The 21,199-nt window shown below is 38.0% G+C and overlaps 1 protein-coding gene across 3 annotated transcripts in view; it reads right to left on the bottom strand.

The window, feature by feature from the left end:
• tnrc6bb.1 (trinucleotide repeat containing adaptor 6Bb.1) overlaps nt 1–19,846 on the bottom strand; it is a 37,434-nt gene extending 17,588 nt beyond the window's left edge. The window contains exons 1-3 of one of the 3 annotated variants that reach the window (XM_058769223.1): nt 19,635–19,846; nt 18,831–18,898; nt 18,701–18,722 (exon numbers count right to left, since the gene is read on the bottom strand). In XM_058769223.1, coding sequence (XP_058625206.1) covers nt 18,701–18,722; nt 18,831–18,875 — 67 coding nt within the window. In that variant the 5' untranslated portion in view covers nt 18,876–18,898; nt 19,635–19,846. The other 2 variants (XM_058769221.1, XM_058769222.1) reach the window with 2 other exon arrangements.
• Nucleotides 19,847–21,199: the final 1,353 nt, after the last annotated feature.

Below are 21,199 nucleotides of genomic sequence, written 5' to 3'. Positions count from 1 at the left end.
TCACGATACAGGGGTTGTGATAGAATATGCTACGATACTTTAAAGCAGGGGTGCCCAATAGGTCGATCGCGATCTACCGGTCGATCGCAAAGACAGTGCTGGTAGATCGCGCACAATTGTAGGATGTTCTTTTTTTTTTCTTTTTGTTAATAAATAAAACGGTTTTATTTTTCTTCTCTTTTTAGTTTCTGTCTGATTTGCACATGAGAATAAATTGACCAGGCAAAACTTTTGTTTATTAGTTGCCATGACAACTAGCCTGCTTCAAGCCTATCGAGAGCTTCGGAAAACGGAGCGCGAAATTACAAATCCGATAGCTAAACAAATTACCTTAATCTTCAAAACACAATTCCAACAATTTGAAAATGAGTGCGGTACCAAGCAAAAAGCCCAAAACTTACCATTTCCATGCGGAATGGGAGGAAGACTTTTTTTTTCACTATGTCATTTTCTAAATGCATCTTCTGTCTGATCTGTCAAGCAAGTATTGCTATTCCAAAAAAAGGAAACGTTGAGAGACATTTTCGGACACTTCATAAAAACTATGACAACGATTTTCCTGCAAGAAGCGAGCTAAGAAGAACAAAGGTGAAAGAACTGAAATCTCAATTAATTGGTCAGCAGTCTCTTTTTACTCGCCCAGGCCTAAAAGCAAAGGCAGCCACAGAGGCATCATTCCGGGTGAGTCACACCATCGTCAAGCATAAAAAATCATTCCAAGATGGACAAATGATGAAGGACGCGCTTGTCGAGACAACAGACTCGTTGTTTCGGGATTTTAAAAACAAATCTGAGATCGCGTCTGCTATTAAAGCTGTTCAGCTTTCGAGAAATACAGTTACACGTCGTTGTGAAATGATGGCTGATGACTTGACACAGCAACTAGGAAAGGACATAACTGACTGTGAATGTTTCTCACTGCAGTTAGATGAGTGCACAGACATCAGCGATACTGCACAATTGTGCGTTTTTATAAGGATGGTGTTTAAAGACATGACCGCGAGAGAGGAACTGCTAACACTTTTACCTATGAAAGAACACACTCGGGGTGAGGACATTTTTCACTCATTTAAGGACTTTGTCGACAAAACGCAGCTACCGATGTCTAAACTGGTGTCAATCACAACTGACGGGGCACCTGCTATGGTCTGCCGTTCGAACGGATTCATTGCCAAGTGCAAGGAGGACGATGCTTTCCCTGACTTCCTCAATTATCATTGTATAATACACCAACAAGCACTTTGTGCAAAAATTCTGAACATGAAAGAGATCATGGATGTGTCCATGAAAATCGTGTGCTCAATTCGTGCACGCTCACTTCAGAGACGGCTGTTTCATGCGCATTTGGAGGAAGCTGACTGCAACCACACCGATCTCCTGCTGCACACTGATGTCAGATGGTTAAGCAGGGGCAAATTCTTGGAAAGATTTCGTGAGCTGCTGCCTGAGATAAAGGAGTTTCTCCTATCTACAAATAACACAGAATACAAGCAACTTGAGGATGAGAAGTGGCTTTTAGATTTGGCTTTTTTGACTGATCTGACTAACATGCTGAATGAGCTAAATTTAGAGCTACAAGGTAAAGAGAAGATGGTGGTCAACATGATCAGCTCAGTTAATGCTTTCAAAAGAAAACTTCAGTTACTCACATCTAAGCTGCAGCACCACGAATTAGGCAACTTCCAAAACATCACATCTGAACTGCATAAGCAAGGAAAGGAGCCTGCGCAACTTGACAGTGAGTGCTACATTGAACAAATGGAAAAGATCAAGTCCGACTTTGACAGACGTTTTCAAGACTTTGCATTACTTGAACCAGTCGCTACATTCATGTGCTTTCCATTTGGAGATGAGCATGAAGTTGATTCCCTGGCCTCAGACATGGAAAAGCTGTTTCAGATGAACCCATCAGCACTGGAAGATGAGATTTTATCACTGCAGACTGACATTCAGGTGAAAGCAAGGGCCAGTGGACAGTTTTGGAACCTTCTTGCAGAAGACAAGTATCCAAATATCAGAAAATGTGCCACCTCACTGACTGCACTCTTTGGCTCGACATATTTATGTGAATCAGCCTTTTCACAAATGAAGATCATTAAATCAAAACACCGCTCCACCATAACTAATGACAATTTGGAGGCCTGTTTGAGACTCAGTATCAGCAGCTACTGCCCTGATTATGCAAAACTGTCTGATTCCATTCAGTGCAAATCATCAGAATAAAGTAAATGCCCTGGCTATTGTAATCTGTTGTGCTTTAGGAGTTTGAAATTACTGTTAAAATTGAATGATATTAACATTGAGCAATTATTATTTTTCTCCTTAATTAGAAGATTCCATGTAGTAGCAACAAGGATCTGAAGTGTTTTTTTTATTTTTATAATTAAACTGTTTTTGTTGGTAGATCTTATTGAGTTGATCATTTTTAAAGTAGATCATCACACATAAAAGTGTGGGCACCACTGCTTTAAAGGCACAATATGTAAGATTTTCGTAATAAAATATCCAAAAACTACTTAGTGTTATATATTTTATGCAGTTGGGTATTTATGTTATTCCAAAAGTTCCCAAGGATTTGTTAATCCAGAGAAATTCCAATTTTAAATTATGACCCGTCCCTGGTCATTGTCGCCAATCAATGACGTAATATCCGCATATCCTCATTTTCCGCTTGTAGAAACTATGGCAACACACAGACACAAATGCTGTGGAACAGTTAAACTAAATCCATTACGTCTGTCGCGAATAAAATGCAAATGAAATGAAAAGTGTTGACCGCAGCATTAAATTTAAATCTGCTCAATGTTGCGCCATGATTTTTTTAATGCATTTTACAGTGTTGCGCATTATAACCAATCACTCACTAGTCTGTTGAGCTTATGAATGCAATGGCCAATCAGAAGTGTTCATATGAGTTTTTTGTTCACTGCACACGCTCGCTGACTGAATTCAGCTCTTACGCTAATTCTCTCATCATAAACAAAGTGCAGATGTACGTATATGACGTAAGAGTTTCATTCATAAAACCGTGTATAGACAACTTTACTGATTATAAGGGGAGTTTTTTGAGAGTGCTTAAACTCACGCTAGACTTAAGTCAGTCATAATGTTCTTTGACAGTGTAAATGTTCTTTGCTTGCAATTTATTCGCTGTTTGAATAACTAAGGAAGGTACAGGTAATAAAAAAAAATGTATTCATTATCTCATCCATCGAAATACTCCTTCATAGCGTCATCAAACTTTGCCTGTGTTATTTTTTTGAAAATGCGAACTCTAGTGACGAAAACTTACATATTGTACCTTATGGAGATATATTGTGATATTTCTTATTTTAGGAATAGGATTTATTTTTAGGAAAGCTGTCATTAAGAACACACCACCATATACCTTAGCAAAAAAAATAAATAATAATAATCATTTAACCAGAACACAGTGGGATCTGCATTTGCAATCATCAGTCCTTGTAACATTCAATATTACTGAACCACTTTTTGTGCAATAAAATGTATTTGAAATGTATTTTATAAAAATACCATATACAGTCAGGTCCATAAATATTGGGACATCTACACAATTCTAACATTTTTGCCTCTATACACCACCACAATGGATTTCAAATTAAACGAACAAGATGTGCTTTAACTGCAGACTGTCAGCTTTAATTTGAGGGTATTTACATCCAAATCAGGTGAACAGTGTAGGAATTACAACAGTTTGCATATGTGCCTCCCATTTGTTAAGGGACCAAAAGTAATGGGACAATTGGCTTCTCAGCTGTTCCATGGCCAGGTGTGTGTTATTCCCTCATTATCCCAATTACAATGAGCAGATAAAAGGTCCAGAGTTAATTTCAAGTGTGCTATTTGCATTTGGAATCTGTTGCTGTCAACTGTCAAGATGAGATCCAAAGAGCTGTCACTATCAGTGAAGCAAGCCATCATTAGGCTGAAAAAACAAAACAAACCCATCAGAGAGAGAGCAAAAACATTAGTCGTGGCCAAAACAACTGTGTGGAACATTCTTAAAAAGAAGGAACGCACCGGTGAGCTCAGCAACACCAAAAGACCCGGAAGACCACGGAAAACAACTGTGGTGGATGACCGAAGAATTCTTTCCCTGGTGAAGAAAACACCCTTCACAACAGTTGGCCAGATCAAGAACACTCTCCAGGAGGTAGGTGTATGTGTGTCAAAGTCAACAATCAAGAGAAGACTTCACTAGAGTGAATAGAGAGGGTTCACCACAAGATGTAAACCATTGGTGAGCCTCAAAAACAGGAAGGCCAGATTAGAGTTTAAAAAAAAGCCTTCACAGTTCTGGAACAACATCCTATGGACAGATGAGACCAAGATCCACTTGTACCAGAGTGATGAGAAGAGAAGAGTATGGAGAAGGAAAGGAACTTCTCATGATCCTAAGCATCAGTGAAGCGTGGTGGTGGTGTCATGGTGTGGGCATGTATGGCTGCCAGTGGAACTGGTTCTCTTGTATTTATTGATGATGTGACTGCTGACAAAAGCAGTAGGATGAATTCTGAAGAGTTTCGGGCAATATTATCTGCTCATATTCAGCCAAATGCTTCAAAACTCATTGGACTGCGCTTCACAGTGCAGATGGACAATGACCCAAAGCATACTGCAAAAGCAACCAAAGAGTTTTTGAAGGGAAAGAAGTGGACTGTTATGCAATGGCCAAGTCAATCACCTGACCTGAATCCGATTGAGCATGCATTTCACTTGCTGAAGACAAAACTGAAGGGAAAATGCCCCAAGAACAAGCAGGAACTGAAGACGGTTGCAGTAGAGGCCTGGCAGAGCATCACCAGGGATGAAACCCAGCATCTGGTGATGTCTATGCGTTCCAGACTTCAGGCTGTAATTGACTGCAAAGGATTTGCAACCAAGTATTAAAAAGTGAAAGTTTGATTTATGATTTATTATTCTGTCCCATTACTTTTGGTCCCTTAACAAGTGGGAGGCACATATGCAAACTGTTGTAATTCCTACACCGTTCACCTGATTTGGATGTAAATACCCTCAAATTAAAGCTGACAGTCTGCAGTTAAAGCACATCTTGTTCATTTGAAATCCATTGTGGTGGTGTATAGAGCCAAAAATGTTAGAATTGTGTCGATGTCCCAATATTGATGGACCTGACTGTATATTTTTAGACCCTGTTTTAAAGGTTCACAGTTTAACTTTACAATTGTAACATACAATGTCAACATTTTGATCTGAACAAAAAAATTACATCTGCTTAATATCAATGAAAAATAAAGTCCTTGCAGGTTTCCTGAAGAAAACAAAACAATTGTAAAACAATAAAATAAATACAGATGTTGAATATTCTCAGAACCTTTCAACTTGGATATCACAGGTTTTTGTATGTTACGCGTGGCCTCAACTGCACAAAACGCCCCCAACATGAGAGAAAGCTGCAGCTGCAGCTGCACGGCGACCCTACTGATGGCTCTCCACAATGGGGCGGACGTTACCACAAAAGCCCAAATGACACCACACTTCAGCTTTGTACACTGAAACGGGAACTGGAACAATTCTTTCATCCTCTATTATTGGCAGCGAACTAACGCCTGTTTCATATTGCACGCGTAAACAGAGTGTAACCCCTACTGGAGCTGATCGCGGCCACTCTAGTCAATGCTTATGTTTACACCAGACGTGCTGCGGCACATTTCCAAAGCATCCCAGAAGTGGCTTTCCATGCCGCTTCACAAAAGATAGGCGCCTAGTCTATTTTTGACGGACGCCGCGTCCAAACCGCACAGCAAATATAAAATAAAAGTTAAAAAAATCCTGTCAATTTCACAATAGACACCCTGTGCAGACTCTCGATCGTATTTCATATCACTATATTATTGCTAGGAGGCCAGAAATAAATGAGAGGTTCATCCTTAAAGTTGAAAAACGCATATTCTTATATGACAGCAAAATTGTTTTTTACAAGGACAATTTAAAAAAGGACAAGGCATGGAGTTTAATTGCAGGAGTTGTACGAGTAGTAAACAGAATTAAACCGGACAAAACAAACGTAAAGCCAACTATCTTAGAATTTAAAAAAAAAAAAATCAGTAACAAATAAATAAAATCAAGAAAAACAACATCGGACAGACAAATCACGTTGTCTCACGAATCCTGCCGCTTCGCTTCTGAAATGATCCTGGTGTGAGTTGGCACCGCGTGGAGGACGGAAAAAAACCTTGTTGGAGCTATAACGTGCCGCAGACTCGTGCAGTGTAAATAAGGGGTTAGCAGCCGATATTTTTCAGTGCCCATGTTAACTGATTAGAGCATTCACACCGCACGCAGAGGCGGGCATGGCAGCGTAGCAGACCAGGAGCGGCAGTGCCGCGATCGTTTCGAGTCTATTTTTGCTGTGCCGCTTATGATGAATTAAGATCACAGTGCATTGTTCTTGATCAAAATCGCCCCGATTAACATGAAAAATAACACATTTCACCATAAAATCATGTGATGTGTTTCACAATCACCACATGAAAAATAAACGCACGAAAACATCACTTCCATGAGTTTTTGTCCAAACTTCAAAAAGGTCTGTTAAATTAATAAAACTAGAGGCATTTGTTAACTTTAAGATTACTTTTTCAATTATTCAATCCAATTACACTTTATTGTTGGAATTCTTTCCAAAATTTGTCTTGGATCTCACAGCTTGTACCATCTCACATCGATAATTACCAAACAAACAATACAATAGACGCACCTTAATACAAAAAAACAACAACAGTGTATACAAAAACACACGGCTACAGTGCAGAATAGTGAGTCCTTTCTATTTTCCAGAGCCCAGAGGCCTATTTGAACCCCCAATTCTGATTTATTAATTTTACAGACTGATTTACAAAAGATATTTACACCTATTCAATCTAACACATGCAACTCTAAGTCTTCTGTTAAATGGCAAAAATTAATATTCCTCATACAAAATGTGAGAAGGGTCAGACATAAATTTTCCTGACAGGGTCGGCAATTTTTTCGTACACACATCCTGAAAACTTGGCCCAAGTTTATTGTGTAAACTACCTATTTATAATATAGCATGTTATTTACATATGTGTGTGGGACAGAGGGGAGGGGGACACGGTCACATCACGGAGTATGCTGGCCATATCATACATCAAAGCACATGGCACACAGTGTTCGGAGGAGAACGCTGGAAAATACGACAGAAATGACGATACTCGTCTGTATTGCAGTACAAGCCGCGGTTCAGCGGTGACAAACGCTGCCAGTATGAAAGCACAATGGGCGCACGCTGCTTCTGCGCTACCTCCGCACTGCTTGCGCATCCAGTGTGAAACCGGCGTAACGCTAACATTACATGCTCTAATGCTCCAACCCGAAATCCGGAAATGTTGGGACATTTTTTAAAATTTGAATAAAATGAAAACTAAAAGAATTTCAAATCACATGAGCCAATATTTTATTCACAATAGAACATAGATAAATGTTTAAACTGAGAAATTAGCTCATTTCAAATTTGATGCCTACTACAGGTCTCAAAAAAGTTGACAAGGGGGCAACAAAGAGCTGAAAAAGCAAGAAATTTTGAAAAGATTCAGCTGGGTTGTAGCATTTACTGTCACTGTTTAAGTTCAGAGATGAAGACTGCTATCTAGCAGTCTGGATATGAACTCAAAACGAAACAACTGCCATGAATCTTGTATGATTTTTTTTTAAATATCGATATTTTGTTTGAGAATCGATACAGTATCGCCAAACAAAATATTGAGATACTCACCTGTATCGATATTTTCTTACACCCCTAATAAACACTGACTATAAAACATAACTGATTTTTCACAAATGGTCTTGAAAATTGCTTATGTGAAGCGGCTTAATATGGGCCGTACTAGTTGGTAAGAACATTTTGATTCACTTTTTCAAATGATAAAGCTCTTAAAGATTCTTCTGAGAAGAATCTGTAGGATTTGTAAAATGTTTATCAAGTGAAGTTTAAATCATACTTCTTATGCAAACAAGCATACATGAAACACTGACATACACAAATGTGAATTAGTCACACATACAGCCACTGAAAGTATGTAAGAAGTCTGTATCGGGTTGAAGGTCCAATTTGCCGTTTCAATGCAGCTTCAAAGGGCTACACAATCCCAGCTGAAGAATAAGGGTCTTATTCATAAGTCACTTTCTTAAAAAATAAATAAATAAAATATATATACTTTTTTTAACCACAACTGCTTGTGTTGCAATAGTTCGACTTCACGAATTGCGTATCCATGCATGTGTGATGTAGGCGGAAGTACCGACCCAATGTTTACAAAGCAAACATGCAAAGAAAGTCAAACTCCCTTTACAAAAAAGGTAAAACAACAATGTCGGACGATTTTGAAGTTGGAGGAGAAAATGAGATTTTTCACCCTACCCTACCTTTATGAACCGAAGTACACAGATGAAGAACTAACCATGCATGTCCTGTCCGATGTGAAAGTGTAATGCGTGAAGATGCACAGAAAGAGCATTTGTGGTTAAAAAGTATCAATTTTATTTATTTATTTTTTAGAAAATGGGCAATCATTTCACTAGATAAGACCCTTATTCCTGCAGCTGCACGGCGACCCTACTGATGGCTCTCCACAATGGGGCGGACGTTACCACAAAAGCCCAAATGACACCACACTTCAGCTTTGTACACTGAAACGGAACTGGAACAATTCTTTCATCCTCTATTATTGGCAGCGAACTAACGCCTGTTTCATATTGCACGCGTAAACAGAGTGTAACCCCTACTGGAGCTGATCGCGGCCACTGTAGTCAATGCTTATGTTTACACCAGTCGTGCTGCGGCACATTTCCAAAGCATCCCAGAAGTGGCTTTCCATGCCGCTTCACAAAAGATAGGCGCCTAGTCTATTTTTGACGGACGCCGGCGTCCAAACCGCACAGCAAATATAAAATAAAAGTTAAAAAATCCTGTCAATTTCACAATAGACACCCTGTGCAGACTCTCGATCGTATTTCATATCACTATATTATTGCTAGGAGGCCAGAAATAAATGAGAGGTTCATCCTTAAAGTTGAAAAACGCATATTCTTATATGACAGCAAAATTGTTTTTACAAGGACAATTTAAAAGGACAAGGCATGGAGTTTAATTGCAGGAGTTGTACGAGTAGTAAACAGAATTAAACCGGACAAAACAAACGTAAAGCCAACTATCTTAGAATTTAAAAAAAAAAAAATCAGTAACAAATAAATAAAATCAAGAAAAACAACATCGGACAGACAAATCACGTTGTCTCACGAATCCTGCCGCTTCGCTTCTGAAATGATCCTGGTGTGAGTTGGCACCGCGTGGAGGACGGAAAAAAACCTTGTTGGAGCTATAACGTGCCGCAGACTCGTGCAGTGTAAATAAGGGGTTAGCAGCCGATATTTTTTCAGTGCCCATGTTAACTGATTAGAGCATTCACACCGCACGCAGAGGCGGGCATGGCAGCGCGTAGCAGACCAGGAGCGGCAGTGCCGCGATCGTTTCGAGTCTATTTTTGCTGTGCCGCTTATGATGAATTAAGATCACAGTGCATTGTTCTTGATCAAAATCGCCCCGATTAACATGAAAAATAACACATTTCACCATAAAATCATGTGATGTGTTTCACAATCACCACATGAAAAAATAAAACGCACGAAAACATCACTTCCATGAGTTTTTGTCCAAACTTCAAAAAGGTCTGTTAAATTAATAAAACTAGAGGCATTTGTTAGCTTTAAGATTACTTTTTCAATTATTCAATCCAATTACACTTTATTGTTGGAATTCTTTCCAAAATTTGTCTTGGATCTCACAGCTTGTACCATCTCACATCGATAATTACCAAACAAACAATACAATAGACGCACCTTAATACAAAAAAACAACAACAGTGTATACAAAAACACACGGCTACAGTGCAGAATAGTGAGTCCTTTCTATTTTCCAGAGCCCAGAGGCCTATTTGAACCCCCAATTCTGATTTATTAATTTTACAGACTGATTTACAAAAGATATTTACACCTATTCAATCTAACACATGCAACTCTAAGTCTTCTGTTAAATGGCAAAAATTAATATTCCTCATACAAAATGTGAGAAGGGTCAGACATAAATTTTCCTGACAGGGTCGGCAATTTTTCGTACACACATCCTGAAAACTTGGCCCAAGTTTATTGTGTAAACTACCTATTTATAATATAGCATGTTATTTACATATGTGTGTGGGACAGAGGGGAGGGGGACACGGTCACATCACGGAGTATGCTGGCCATATCATACATCAAAGCACATGGCACACAGTGTTCGGAGGAGAACGCTGGAAAATACGACAGAAATGACGATACTCGTCTGTATTGCAGTACAAGCCGCGGTTCAGCGGTGACAAACGCTGCCAGTATGAAAGCACAATGGGCGCACGCTGCTTCTGCGCTACCTCCGCACTGCTTGCGCATCCAGTGTGAAACCGGCGTAACGCTAACATTACATGCTCTAATGCTCCAACCCGAAATCCGGAAATGTTGGGACATTTTTTAAAATTTGAATAAAATGAAAACTAAAAGAATTTCAAATCACATGAGCCAATATTTTATTCACAATAGAACATAGATAAATGTTTAAACTGAGAAATTAGCTCATTTCAAATTTGATGCCTACTACAGGTCTCAAAAAAGTTGACAAGGGGGCAACAAAGAGCTGAAAAAGCAAGAAATTTTGAAAAGATTCAGCTGGGTTGTAGCATTTACTGTCACTGTTTAAGTTCAGAGATGAAGACTGCTATCTAGCAGTCTGGATATGAACTCAAAACGAAACAACTGCCATGAATCTTGTATGATTTTTTTTTTTTAAATATCGATATTTTGTTTGAGAATCGATACAGTATCGCCAAACAAAATATTGAGATACTCACCTGTATCGATATTTTCTTACACCCCTAATAAACACTGACTATAAAACATAACTGATTTTTCACAAATGGTCTTGAAAATTGCTTATGTGAAGCGGCTTAATATGGGCCGTACTAGTTGGTAAGAACATTTTGATTCACTTTTTCAAATGATAAAGCTCTTAAAGATTCTTCTGAGAAGAATCTGTAGGATTTGTAAAATGTTTATCAAGTGAAGTTTAAATCATACTTCTTATGCAAACAAGCATACATGAAACACTGACATACACAAATGTGAATTAGTCACACATACAGCCACTGAAAGTATGTAAGAAGTCTGTATCGGGTTGAAGGTCCAATTTGCCGTTTCAATGCAGCTTCAAAGGGCTTTACACAATCCCAGCTGAAGAATAAGGGTCTTATTCATAAGTCACTTTCTTAAAAAATAAATAAATAAAATATATATACTTTTTTAACCACAACTGCTTGTGTTGCAATAGTTCGACTTCACAGTGCGTATCCATGCATGTGTGATGTAGGCGGAAGTACCGACCCAATGTTTACAAAGCAAACATGCAAAGAAAGTCAAACTCCCTTTACAAAAAAGGTAAAACAACAATGTCGGACGATTTTGAAGTTGGAGGAGAAAATGAGATTTTCGCCCTACCCTACCTTTATGAACCGAAGTACACAGATGAAGAACTAACCATGCATGTCCTGTCCGATGTGAAAGTGTAATGCGTGAAGATGCACAGAAAGAGCATTTGTGGTTAAAAGTATCAATTTTATTTATTTATTTTTAGAAAATGGGCAATCATTTCACTAGATAAGACCCTTATTCCTGCAGCTGCACGGCGACCCTACTGATGGCTCTCCACAATGGGGCGGACGTTACCACAAAAGCCCAAATGACACCACACTTCAGCTTTGTACACTGAAACGGAACTGGAACAATTCTTTCATCCTCTATTATTGGCAGCGAACTAACGCCTGTTTCATATTGCACGCGTAAACAGAGTGTAACCCCTACTGGAGCTGATCGCGCCACTGTAGTCAATGCTTATGTTTACACCAGTCGTGCTGCGGCACATTTCCAAAGCATCCCAGAAGTGGCTTTCCATGCCGCTTCACAAAAGATAGGCGCCTAGTCTATTTTTGACGGACGCCGCGTCCAAACCGCACAGCAAATATAAAATAAAAGTTAAAAAAATCCTGTCAATTTCACAATAGACACCCTGTGCAGACTCTCGATCGTATTTCATATCACTATATTATTGCTAGGAGGCCAGAAATAAATGAGAGGTTCATCCTTAAAGTTGAAAAACGCATATTCTTATATGACAGCAAAATTGTTTTTTACAAGGACAATTTAAAAAAGGACAAGGCATGGAGTTTAATTGCAGGAGTTGTACGAGTAGTAAACAGAATTAAACCGGACAAAACAAACGTAAAGCCAACTATCTTAGAATTTAAAAAAAAAAAAATCAGTAACAAATAAATAAAATCAAGAAAAACAACATCGGACAGACAAATCACGTTGTCTCACGAATCCTGCCGCTTCTGAAATGATCCTGGTGTGAGTTGGCACCGCGTGGAGGACGGAAAAAAACCTTGTTGGAGCTATAACGTGCGCAGACTCGTGCAGTGTAAATAAGGGGTTAGCAGCCGATATTTTTTCAGTGCCCATGTTAACTGATTAGAGCATTCACACCGCACGCAGAGGCGGGCATGGCAGCGCGTAGCAGACCAGGAGCGGCAGTGCCGCGATCGTTTCGAGTCTATTTTTGCTGTGCCGCTTATGATGAATTAAGATCACAGTGCATTGTTCTTGATCAAAATCGCCCCGATTAACATGAAAAATAACACATTTCACCATAAAATCATGTGATGTGTTTCACAATCACCACATGAAAAAATAAAACGCACGAAAACATCACTTCCATGAGTTTTTGTCCAAACTTCAAAAAGGTCTGTTAAATTAATAAAACTAGAGGCATTTGTTAGCTTTAAGATTACTTTTTCAATTATTCAATCCAATTACACTTTATTGTTGGAATTCTTTCCAAAATTTGTCTTGGATCTCACAGCTTGTACCATCTCACATCGATAATTACCAAACAAACAATACAATAGACGCACCTTAATACAAAAAAACAACAACAGTGTATACAAAAACACACGGCTACAGTGCAGAATAGTGAGTCCTTTCTATTTTCCAGAGCCCAGAGGCCTATTTGAACCCCCAATTCTGATTTATTAATTTTACAGACTGATTTACAAAAGATATTTACACCTATTCAATCTAACACATGCAACTCTAAGTCTTCTGTTAAATGGCAAAAATTAATATTCCTCATACAAAATGTGAGAAGGGTCAGACATAAATTTTCCTGACAGGGTCGGCAATTTTTCGTACACACATCCTGAAAACTTGGCCCAAGTTTATTGTGTAAACTACCTATTTATAATATAGCATGTTATTTACATATGTGTGTGGGACAGAGGGAAGGGGGACACGGTCACATCACGGAGTATGCTGGCCATATCATACATCAAAGCACATGGCACACAGTGTTCGGAGGAGAACGCTGGAAAATACGACAGAAATGACGATACTCGTCTGTATTGCAGTACAAGCCGCGGTTCAGCGGTGACAAACGCTGCCAGTATGAAAGCACAATGGGCGCACGCTGCTTCTGCGCTACCTCCGCACTGCTTGCGCATCCAGTGTGAAACCGGCGTAACGCTAACATTACATGCTCTAATGCTCCAACCCGAAATCCGGAAATGTTGGGACATTTTTTAAAATTTGAATAAAATGAAAACTAAAAGAATTTCAAATCACATGAGCCAATATTTTATTCACAATAGAACATAGATAAATGTTTAAACTGAGAAATTAGCTCATTTCAAATTTGATGCCTACTACAGGTCTCAAAAAAGTTGACAAGGGGGCAACAAAGAGCTGAAAAAGCAAGAAATTTTGAAAAGATTCAGCTGGGTTGTAGCATTTACTGTCACTGTTTAAGTTCAGAGATGAAGACTGCTATCTAGCAGTCTGGATATGAACTCAAAACAAAAACAACTGCCATGAATCTTGTATGATTTTTTTTTTTTAAATATCGATATTTTGTTTGAGAATCGATACAGTATCGCCAAACAAAATATTGAGATACTCACCTGTATCGATATTTTCTTACACCCCTAATAAACACTGACTATAAAACATAACTGATTTTTCACAAATGGTCTTGAAAATTGCTTATGTGAAGCGGCTTAATATGGGCCGTACTAGTTGGTAAGAACATTTTGATTCACTTTTTCAAATGATAAAGCTCTTAAAGATTCTTCTGAGAAGAATCTGTAGGATTTGTAAAATGTTTATCAAGTGAAGTTTAAATCATACTTCTTATGCAAACAAGCATACATGAAACACTGACATACACAAATGTGAATTAGTCACACATACAGCCACTGAAAGTATGTAAGAAGTCTGTATCGGGTTGAAGGTCCAATTTGCCGTTTCAATGCAGCTTCAAAGGGCTTTACACAATCCCAGCTGAAGAATAAGGGTCTTATTCATAAGTCACTTTCTTAAAAAAATAAATAAATAAAATATATATACTTTTTTTTTTAACCACAACTGCTTGTGTTGCAATAGTTCGACTTCACAGTGCGTATCCATGCATGTGTGATGTGGCGGAAGTACCGACCCAATGTTTACAAAGCAAACATGCAAAGAAAGTCAAACTCCCTTTACAAAAAAGGTAAAACAACAATGTCGGACGATTTTGAAGTTGGAGGAGAAAATGAGATTTTTCGCCCTACCCTACCTTTATGAACCGAAGTACACAGATGAAGAACTAACCATGCATGTCCTGTCCGATGTGAAAGTGTAATGCGTGAAGATGCACAGAAAGAGCATTTGTGGTTAAAAGTATCAATTTTATTTATTTATTTTTAGAAAATGGGCAATCATTTCACTAGATAAGACCCTTATTCCTGCAGCTGCACGGCGACCCTACTGATGGCTCTCCACAATGGGGCGGACGTTACCACAAAAGCCCAAATGACACCACACTTCAGCTTTGTACACTGAAACGGGAACTGGAACAATTCTTTCATCCTCTATTATTGGCAGCGAACTAACGCCTGTTTCATATTGCACGCGTAAACAGAGTGTAACCCCTACTGGAGCTGATCGCGGCCACTGTAGTCAATGCTTATGTTTACACCAGTCGTGCTGCGGCACATTTCAAAGCATCCCAGAAGTGGCTTTCCATGCCGCTTCACAAAAGATAGGCGCCTAGTCTATTTTTGACGGACGCCGCGTCCAAACCGCACAGCAAATATAAAATAAAAGTTAAAAAATCCTGTCAATTTCACAATAGACACCCTGTGCAGACTCTCGATCGTATTTCATATCACTATATTATTGCTAGGAGGCCAGAAATAAATGAGAGGTTCATCCTTAAAGTTGAAAACGCATATTCTTATATGACAGCAAAATTGTTTTTACAAGGACAATTTAAAAAGGACAAGGCATGGAGTTTAATTGCAGGAGTTGTACGAGTAGTAAACAGAATTAAACCGGACAAAACAAACGTAAAGCCAACTATCTTAGAATTTAAAAAAAAAATCAGTAACAAATAAATAAAATCAAGAAAAACAACATCGGACAGACAAATCACGTTGTCTCACGAATCCTGCCGCCGCTTCTGAAATGATCCTGGTGTGAGTTGGCACCGCGTGGAGGACGGAAAAAACCTTGTTGGAGCTATAACGTGCCGCAGACTCGTGCAGTGTAAATAAGGGGTTAGCAGCCGATATTTTTCAGTGCCCATGTTAACTGATTAGAGCATTCACACCGCACGCAGAGGCGGGCATGGCAGCGTAGCAGACCAGGAGCGGCAGTGCCGCGATCGTTTCGAGTCTATTTTGCTGTGCCGCTTATGATGAATTAAGATCACAGTGCATTGTTCTTGATCAAAATCGCCCGATTAACATGAAAAATAACACATTTCACCATAAAATCATGTGATGTGTTTCACAATCACCACATGAAAAATAAACGCACGAAAACATCACTTCCATGAGTTTTTGTCCAAACTTCAAAAGGTCTGTTAAATTAATAAAACTAGAGGCATTTGTTAGCTTTAAGATTACTTTTTCAATTATTCAATCCAATTACACTTTATTGTTGGAATTCTTTCCAAAATTTGTCTTGGATCTCACAGCTTGTACCATCTCACATCGATAATTACCAAACAAACAATACAATAGACGCACCTTAATACAAAAAACAACAACAGTGTATACAAAACACACGGCTACAGTGCAGAATAGTGAGTCCTTTCTATTTTCCAGAGCCCAGAGGCCTATTTGAACCCCCAATTCTGATTTATTAATTTTACAGACTGATTTACAAAAGATATTTACACCTATTCAATCTAACACATGCAACTCTAAGTCTTCTGTTAAATGGCAAAATTAATATTCCTCATACAAAATGTGAGAAGGGTCAGACATAAATTTTCCTGACAGGGTCGGCAATTTTTCGTACACACATCCTGAAAACTTGGCCCAAGTTTATTGTGTAAACTACCTATTTATAATATAGCATGTTATTTACATATGTGTGTGGGACAGAGGGAAGGGGGACACGGTCACATCACGGAGTATGCTGGCCATATCATACATCAAAGCACATGGCACACAGTGTTCGGAGGAGAACGCTGGAAAATACGACAGAAATGACGATACTCGTCTGTATTGCAGTACAAGCCGCGGTTCAGCGGTGACAAACGCTGCCAGTATGAAAGCACAATGGGCGCACGCTGCTTCTGCGCTACCTCCGCACTGCTTGCGCATCCAGTGTGAAACCGGCGTAACGCTAACATTACATGCTCTAATGCTCCAACCCGAAATCCGGAAATGTTGGGACATTTTTTAAAATTTGAATAAAATGAAAACTAAAAGAATTTCAAATCACATGAGCCAATATTTTATTCACAATAGAACATAGATAAATGTTTAAACTGAGAAATTAGCTCATTTCAAATTTGATGCCTACTACAGGTCTCAAAAAAGTTGACAAGGGGGCAACAAAGAGCTGAAAAAGCAAGAAATTTTGAAAAGATTCAGCTGGGTTGTAGCATTTACTGTCACTGTTTAAGTTCAGAGATGAAGACTGCTATCTAGCAGTCTGGATATGAACTCAAAACGAAACAACTGCCATGAATCTTGTATGATTTTTTTTTTTAAATATCGATATTTTGTTTGAGAATCGATACAGTATCGCCAAACAAAATATTGAGATACTCACCTGTATCGATATTTTCTTACACCCCTAATAAACACTGACTATAAAACATAACTGATTTTTCACAAATGGTCTTGAAAATTGCTTATGTGAAGCGGCTTAATATGGGCCGTACTAGTTGGTAAGAACATTTTGATTCACTTTTTCAAATGATAAAGCTCTTAAAGATTCTTCTGAGAAGAATCTGTAGGATTTGTAAAATGTTTATCAAGTGAAGTTTAAATCATACTTCTTATGCAAACAAGCATACATGAAACACTGACATACACAAATGTGAATTAGTCACACATACAGCCACTGAAAGTATGTAAGAAGTCTGTATCGGGTTGAAGGTCCAATTTGCCGTTTCAATGCAGCTTCAAAGGGCTACACAATCCCAGCTGAAGAATAAGGGTCTTATTCATAAGTCACTTTCTTAAAAAAATAAATAAATAAAATATATATACTTTTTTTTTTAACCACAACTGCTTGTGTTGCAATAGTTCGACTTCACGAATTGCGTATCCATGCATGTGTGATGTAGGCGGAAGTACCGACCCAATGTTTACAAAGCAAACATGCAAAGAAAGTCAAACTCCCTTTACAAAAAAGGTAAAACAACAATGTCGGACGATTTTGAAGTTGGAGGAGAAAATGAGATTTTTCACCCTACCCTACCTTTATGAACCGAAGTACACAGATGAAGAACTAACCATGCATGTCCTGTCCGATGTGAAAGTGTAATGCGTGAAGATGCACAGAAAGAGCATTTGTGGTTAAAAAGTATCAATTTTATTTATTTATTTTTTAGAAAATGGGCAATCATTTCACTAGATAAGACCCTTATTCCTCGGCTTCAATTGCATTGAAACTGCAATTTAGATCTTCATCTCGTTGGTCCCCTTTGAAGTCCATTATATGGAGAAAAATCCTGGAATCTTTTCCTTAAAAACCTTAATTTCGTTTTGACTGAAGAAAGACAGACATGGACATCTTGGATGACATAGAGGTAAGTAAATCATCTGGATATTTTTATTCTGGAAGTGAACTAATCTTTTAAATTGATCAAATTATATTCAGCAAGGATGCATCAAGTTTTCCACAAAAATATGAAGCAGCATGAAGTGTTTTCAACATTTATAATAACCAGAAATGTTTCTTGAGCAGCAAATCAGCTTATTATAATGATTTCTGAAGGATCATGTGACACTGAAGACTGAAGTAATAATGATGCTGAAAATTCAGCTTTAAATCACAGGAATAAATTACATTGTACTACATCTTCACATAGAAAACAGTTCTTTTAAATTATAAAAATCTCACAACAGTAGTTTCTACTATATTTTTCATCAAATGAATGCAGACTTGGTGAGCAGAAGAGACTTCAAAAACCATACTAACCACAAAAACTTTGAACGATAGTGTACATGTGTGACTATTTCATAATTGAGTATTCAAAAGTTAATTGTAAAATACCAACCTTTAGTGCTGTCTTCAGTGCCCTGCAATAAAAAAAAAAAGATTTTTAAAAAATCATATACATTCATATACAGCTAATGTATGTTTTCTTGAGTATGTACAGTGTTAAATCCAGCAAAAGTGTCGCCCACCTCCTGATGACTGCTGTCTCCTGTCTTACAGTGACTGTCTTCCATGAACTGCTGCTCCCTTCCTGTTCCTGTGACATGGCACACATTACATTATAACTCCACGGTTAATTGAACTGTTTTAAAGGATACACAACAGTTCTGTATCCATGTCCTTAAAGTCCCATGCATGTTGTAAATGGCTCCATTGGCACCTATTTCCACCAACTCAGTCATGAAACAATAGACTTAATTCTATTCTGTGTTGTGTTAATGATTACAAACTTTCTTACACAAACACTGCACAGCATTACACTGTAAAAATACGCGGATTCATATTATGGTACTGAATAACGACCACACTACGATATTAGTTCTCCAATGTACTTCAAATGCCGATGTACTACTTGAAATTGACTATGAATCATTGCTGATATGTGCCAAAAAGCGGTTTTATTCATCTTTCTGCTTAAACTTACCAAGCTAACGTGCTAATTGTGGCGCATTTACGCACAAACATTCAAACGCACAGAAAATATGCTTTAATAGCACTCGAAGCAAGTAGTATAGAGTTACTTGTATCATCTCAGGCCACGTTAGTTTATGTAAGGCTTCTATACATTCAATTATTCAGAGGATTTCGATGGTAAACAGATGAAGAGATCAAAACTAAATTCAGCAACTTACTGACAGATACGCTCGCGACACAGTAAAGGCAGCTTTCAAACACGAATCTAACATATTATTTCACACGCATGCATGCGTATGTTGCTGCTAGCGTGATATATGTTGAGTGTGTTTGCAAATGTTTGGGTTTGTTTTGCTCACCTCAGTCAATCCGGCCTGCAGCTGCGCACTGACGCCGCGCCGATCAACATCCGGGTATCAGTTCACATAAACACAAACTCATAAACACACACATCCACCACCGAGCGCTAAACAGGTGTAATATAAAAGTGACTTTTTTTAACATTCTTAATATATGTATTAAATATGTAAGCGTGTCACAGACGGCTGTCACAAAAACATTTTATCATTTAAAGTGGATGCTGCTGACGGACCAGCAGAGGGCGCTGTGATTTCCGCTCTGACTGCAGCCAAAGACACTAGAGAAATTGAAAGGGACTTTGCTACAGCGTACCAATGCCTACTATGCGCTAAGCAGAGAGTCATTTCGAGAATTTGAAGATTCCATTTTTTTCAGTTGCTTTAAAGATTGAAATAAAATTTTCAAATATTGTTTAAGTGCCACAAATCAAGCAACAAATATGCATTTGTTAAAATAAAGCTACAGTATAATACACAAAGAGAGATAATAATATGCAAGTTTGCAGTACCCTCCGGTTTTACAGATAAGGCTTAAGCTAGTCCCAGACTAAGATGCATGTTTGAGCTGTCTTGAGCAGATTTCCTATCTTAAAATATGTCAGAACCATTGTTGTGTCTCAAGATGCACACTTGTAACGTTTTCTTCTAAGGCATTTTTAATAGAAGCTGCTTAAAAACCTTAATTTAACTAAGGCCTAGTCAAGCTAAGCCCTGTCTGTGAAACCGGCCCTAGGATTTGTGTAGTGTTGACTAAAGTATGTAGTGCATTTGTGAAAAAAAATCAAAGAAATGCTGTTGTTCTGATATTCGCCAAAGAATCTTTGTATAGAAAGTATAGAAATGTTTTCGACATTAAAAATACTTCTACGTGACCCTGGATCACAAAACCAGTCATAAGTAGCACGGGTATATTTGTAGCAATAGCCAACAATTCATATTGAGTTAAAATTATCAAATTTTATTTCATGCCAAAAATCATTAGGATGTTCCATGAAGATATTTTGTAAATTTCCTGCCGTAAATATATCAAAACTTAATTTTTCATTAGTAATATGCATTGCTAAGAACTTAATTTGGACAACATTAAAGGCGATTTTCTCAATATTTAGATTTTTTTTGCACCCTCAGACTCCAGATTTTCAAATAATGTATCTCAGTAATGCATCTCAGCCAAATATAGACATATCCTATCAAACCATACCATCAATGAAAAGCTTATTTATTCAGCTTTCGGGATGGTGTATAAACCTTAGTACCCTTATAACAAAAACAAAACTTATTACCCTTATGGGTAGATCAAAAAAAATAAAAAATTACCCTTATGACTGGTTTTGTGGCCTAGGGTCACATGTAAATATACTATAGTCTAATATATCATAAAATCATATAATATATCAACCTGCCTGTCATCTTGCCACATTTCAAGTAACACCGTTGATCTGCCAGTCGGGTCTTTAATGCAAATGGTGTTGCAGATGAAATATAAAACAGATTACAGTAAGCTAAGGATTATTTATAGCTTTTTTTATTATTATTTTGTTTTGGAAAATAATATATTAGCATTA

The sequence above is a fragment of the Onychostoma macrolepis genome, chromosome 03, assembly GCF_012432095.1.
Source record: "Onychostoma macrolepis isolate SWU-2019 chromosome 03, ASM1243209v1, whole genome shotgun sequence".
Classification (NCBI taxonomy): domain Eukaryota; kingdom Metazoa; phylum Chordata; class Actinopteri; order Cypriniformes; family Cyprinidae; genus Onychostoma; species Onychostoma macrolepis.
This window is presented reverse-complemented; position numbering and strand designations above follow the sequence as displayed.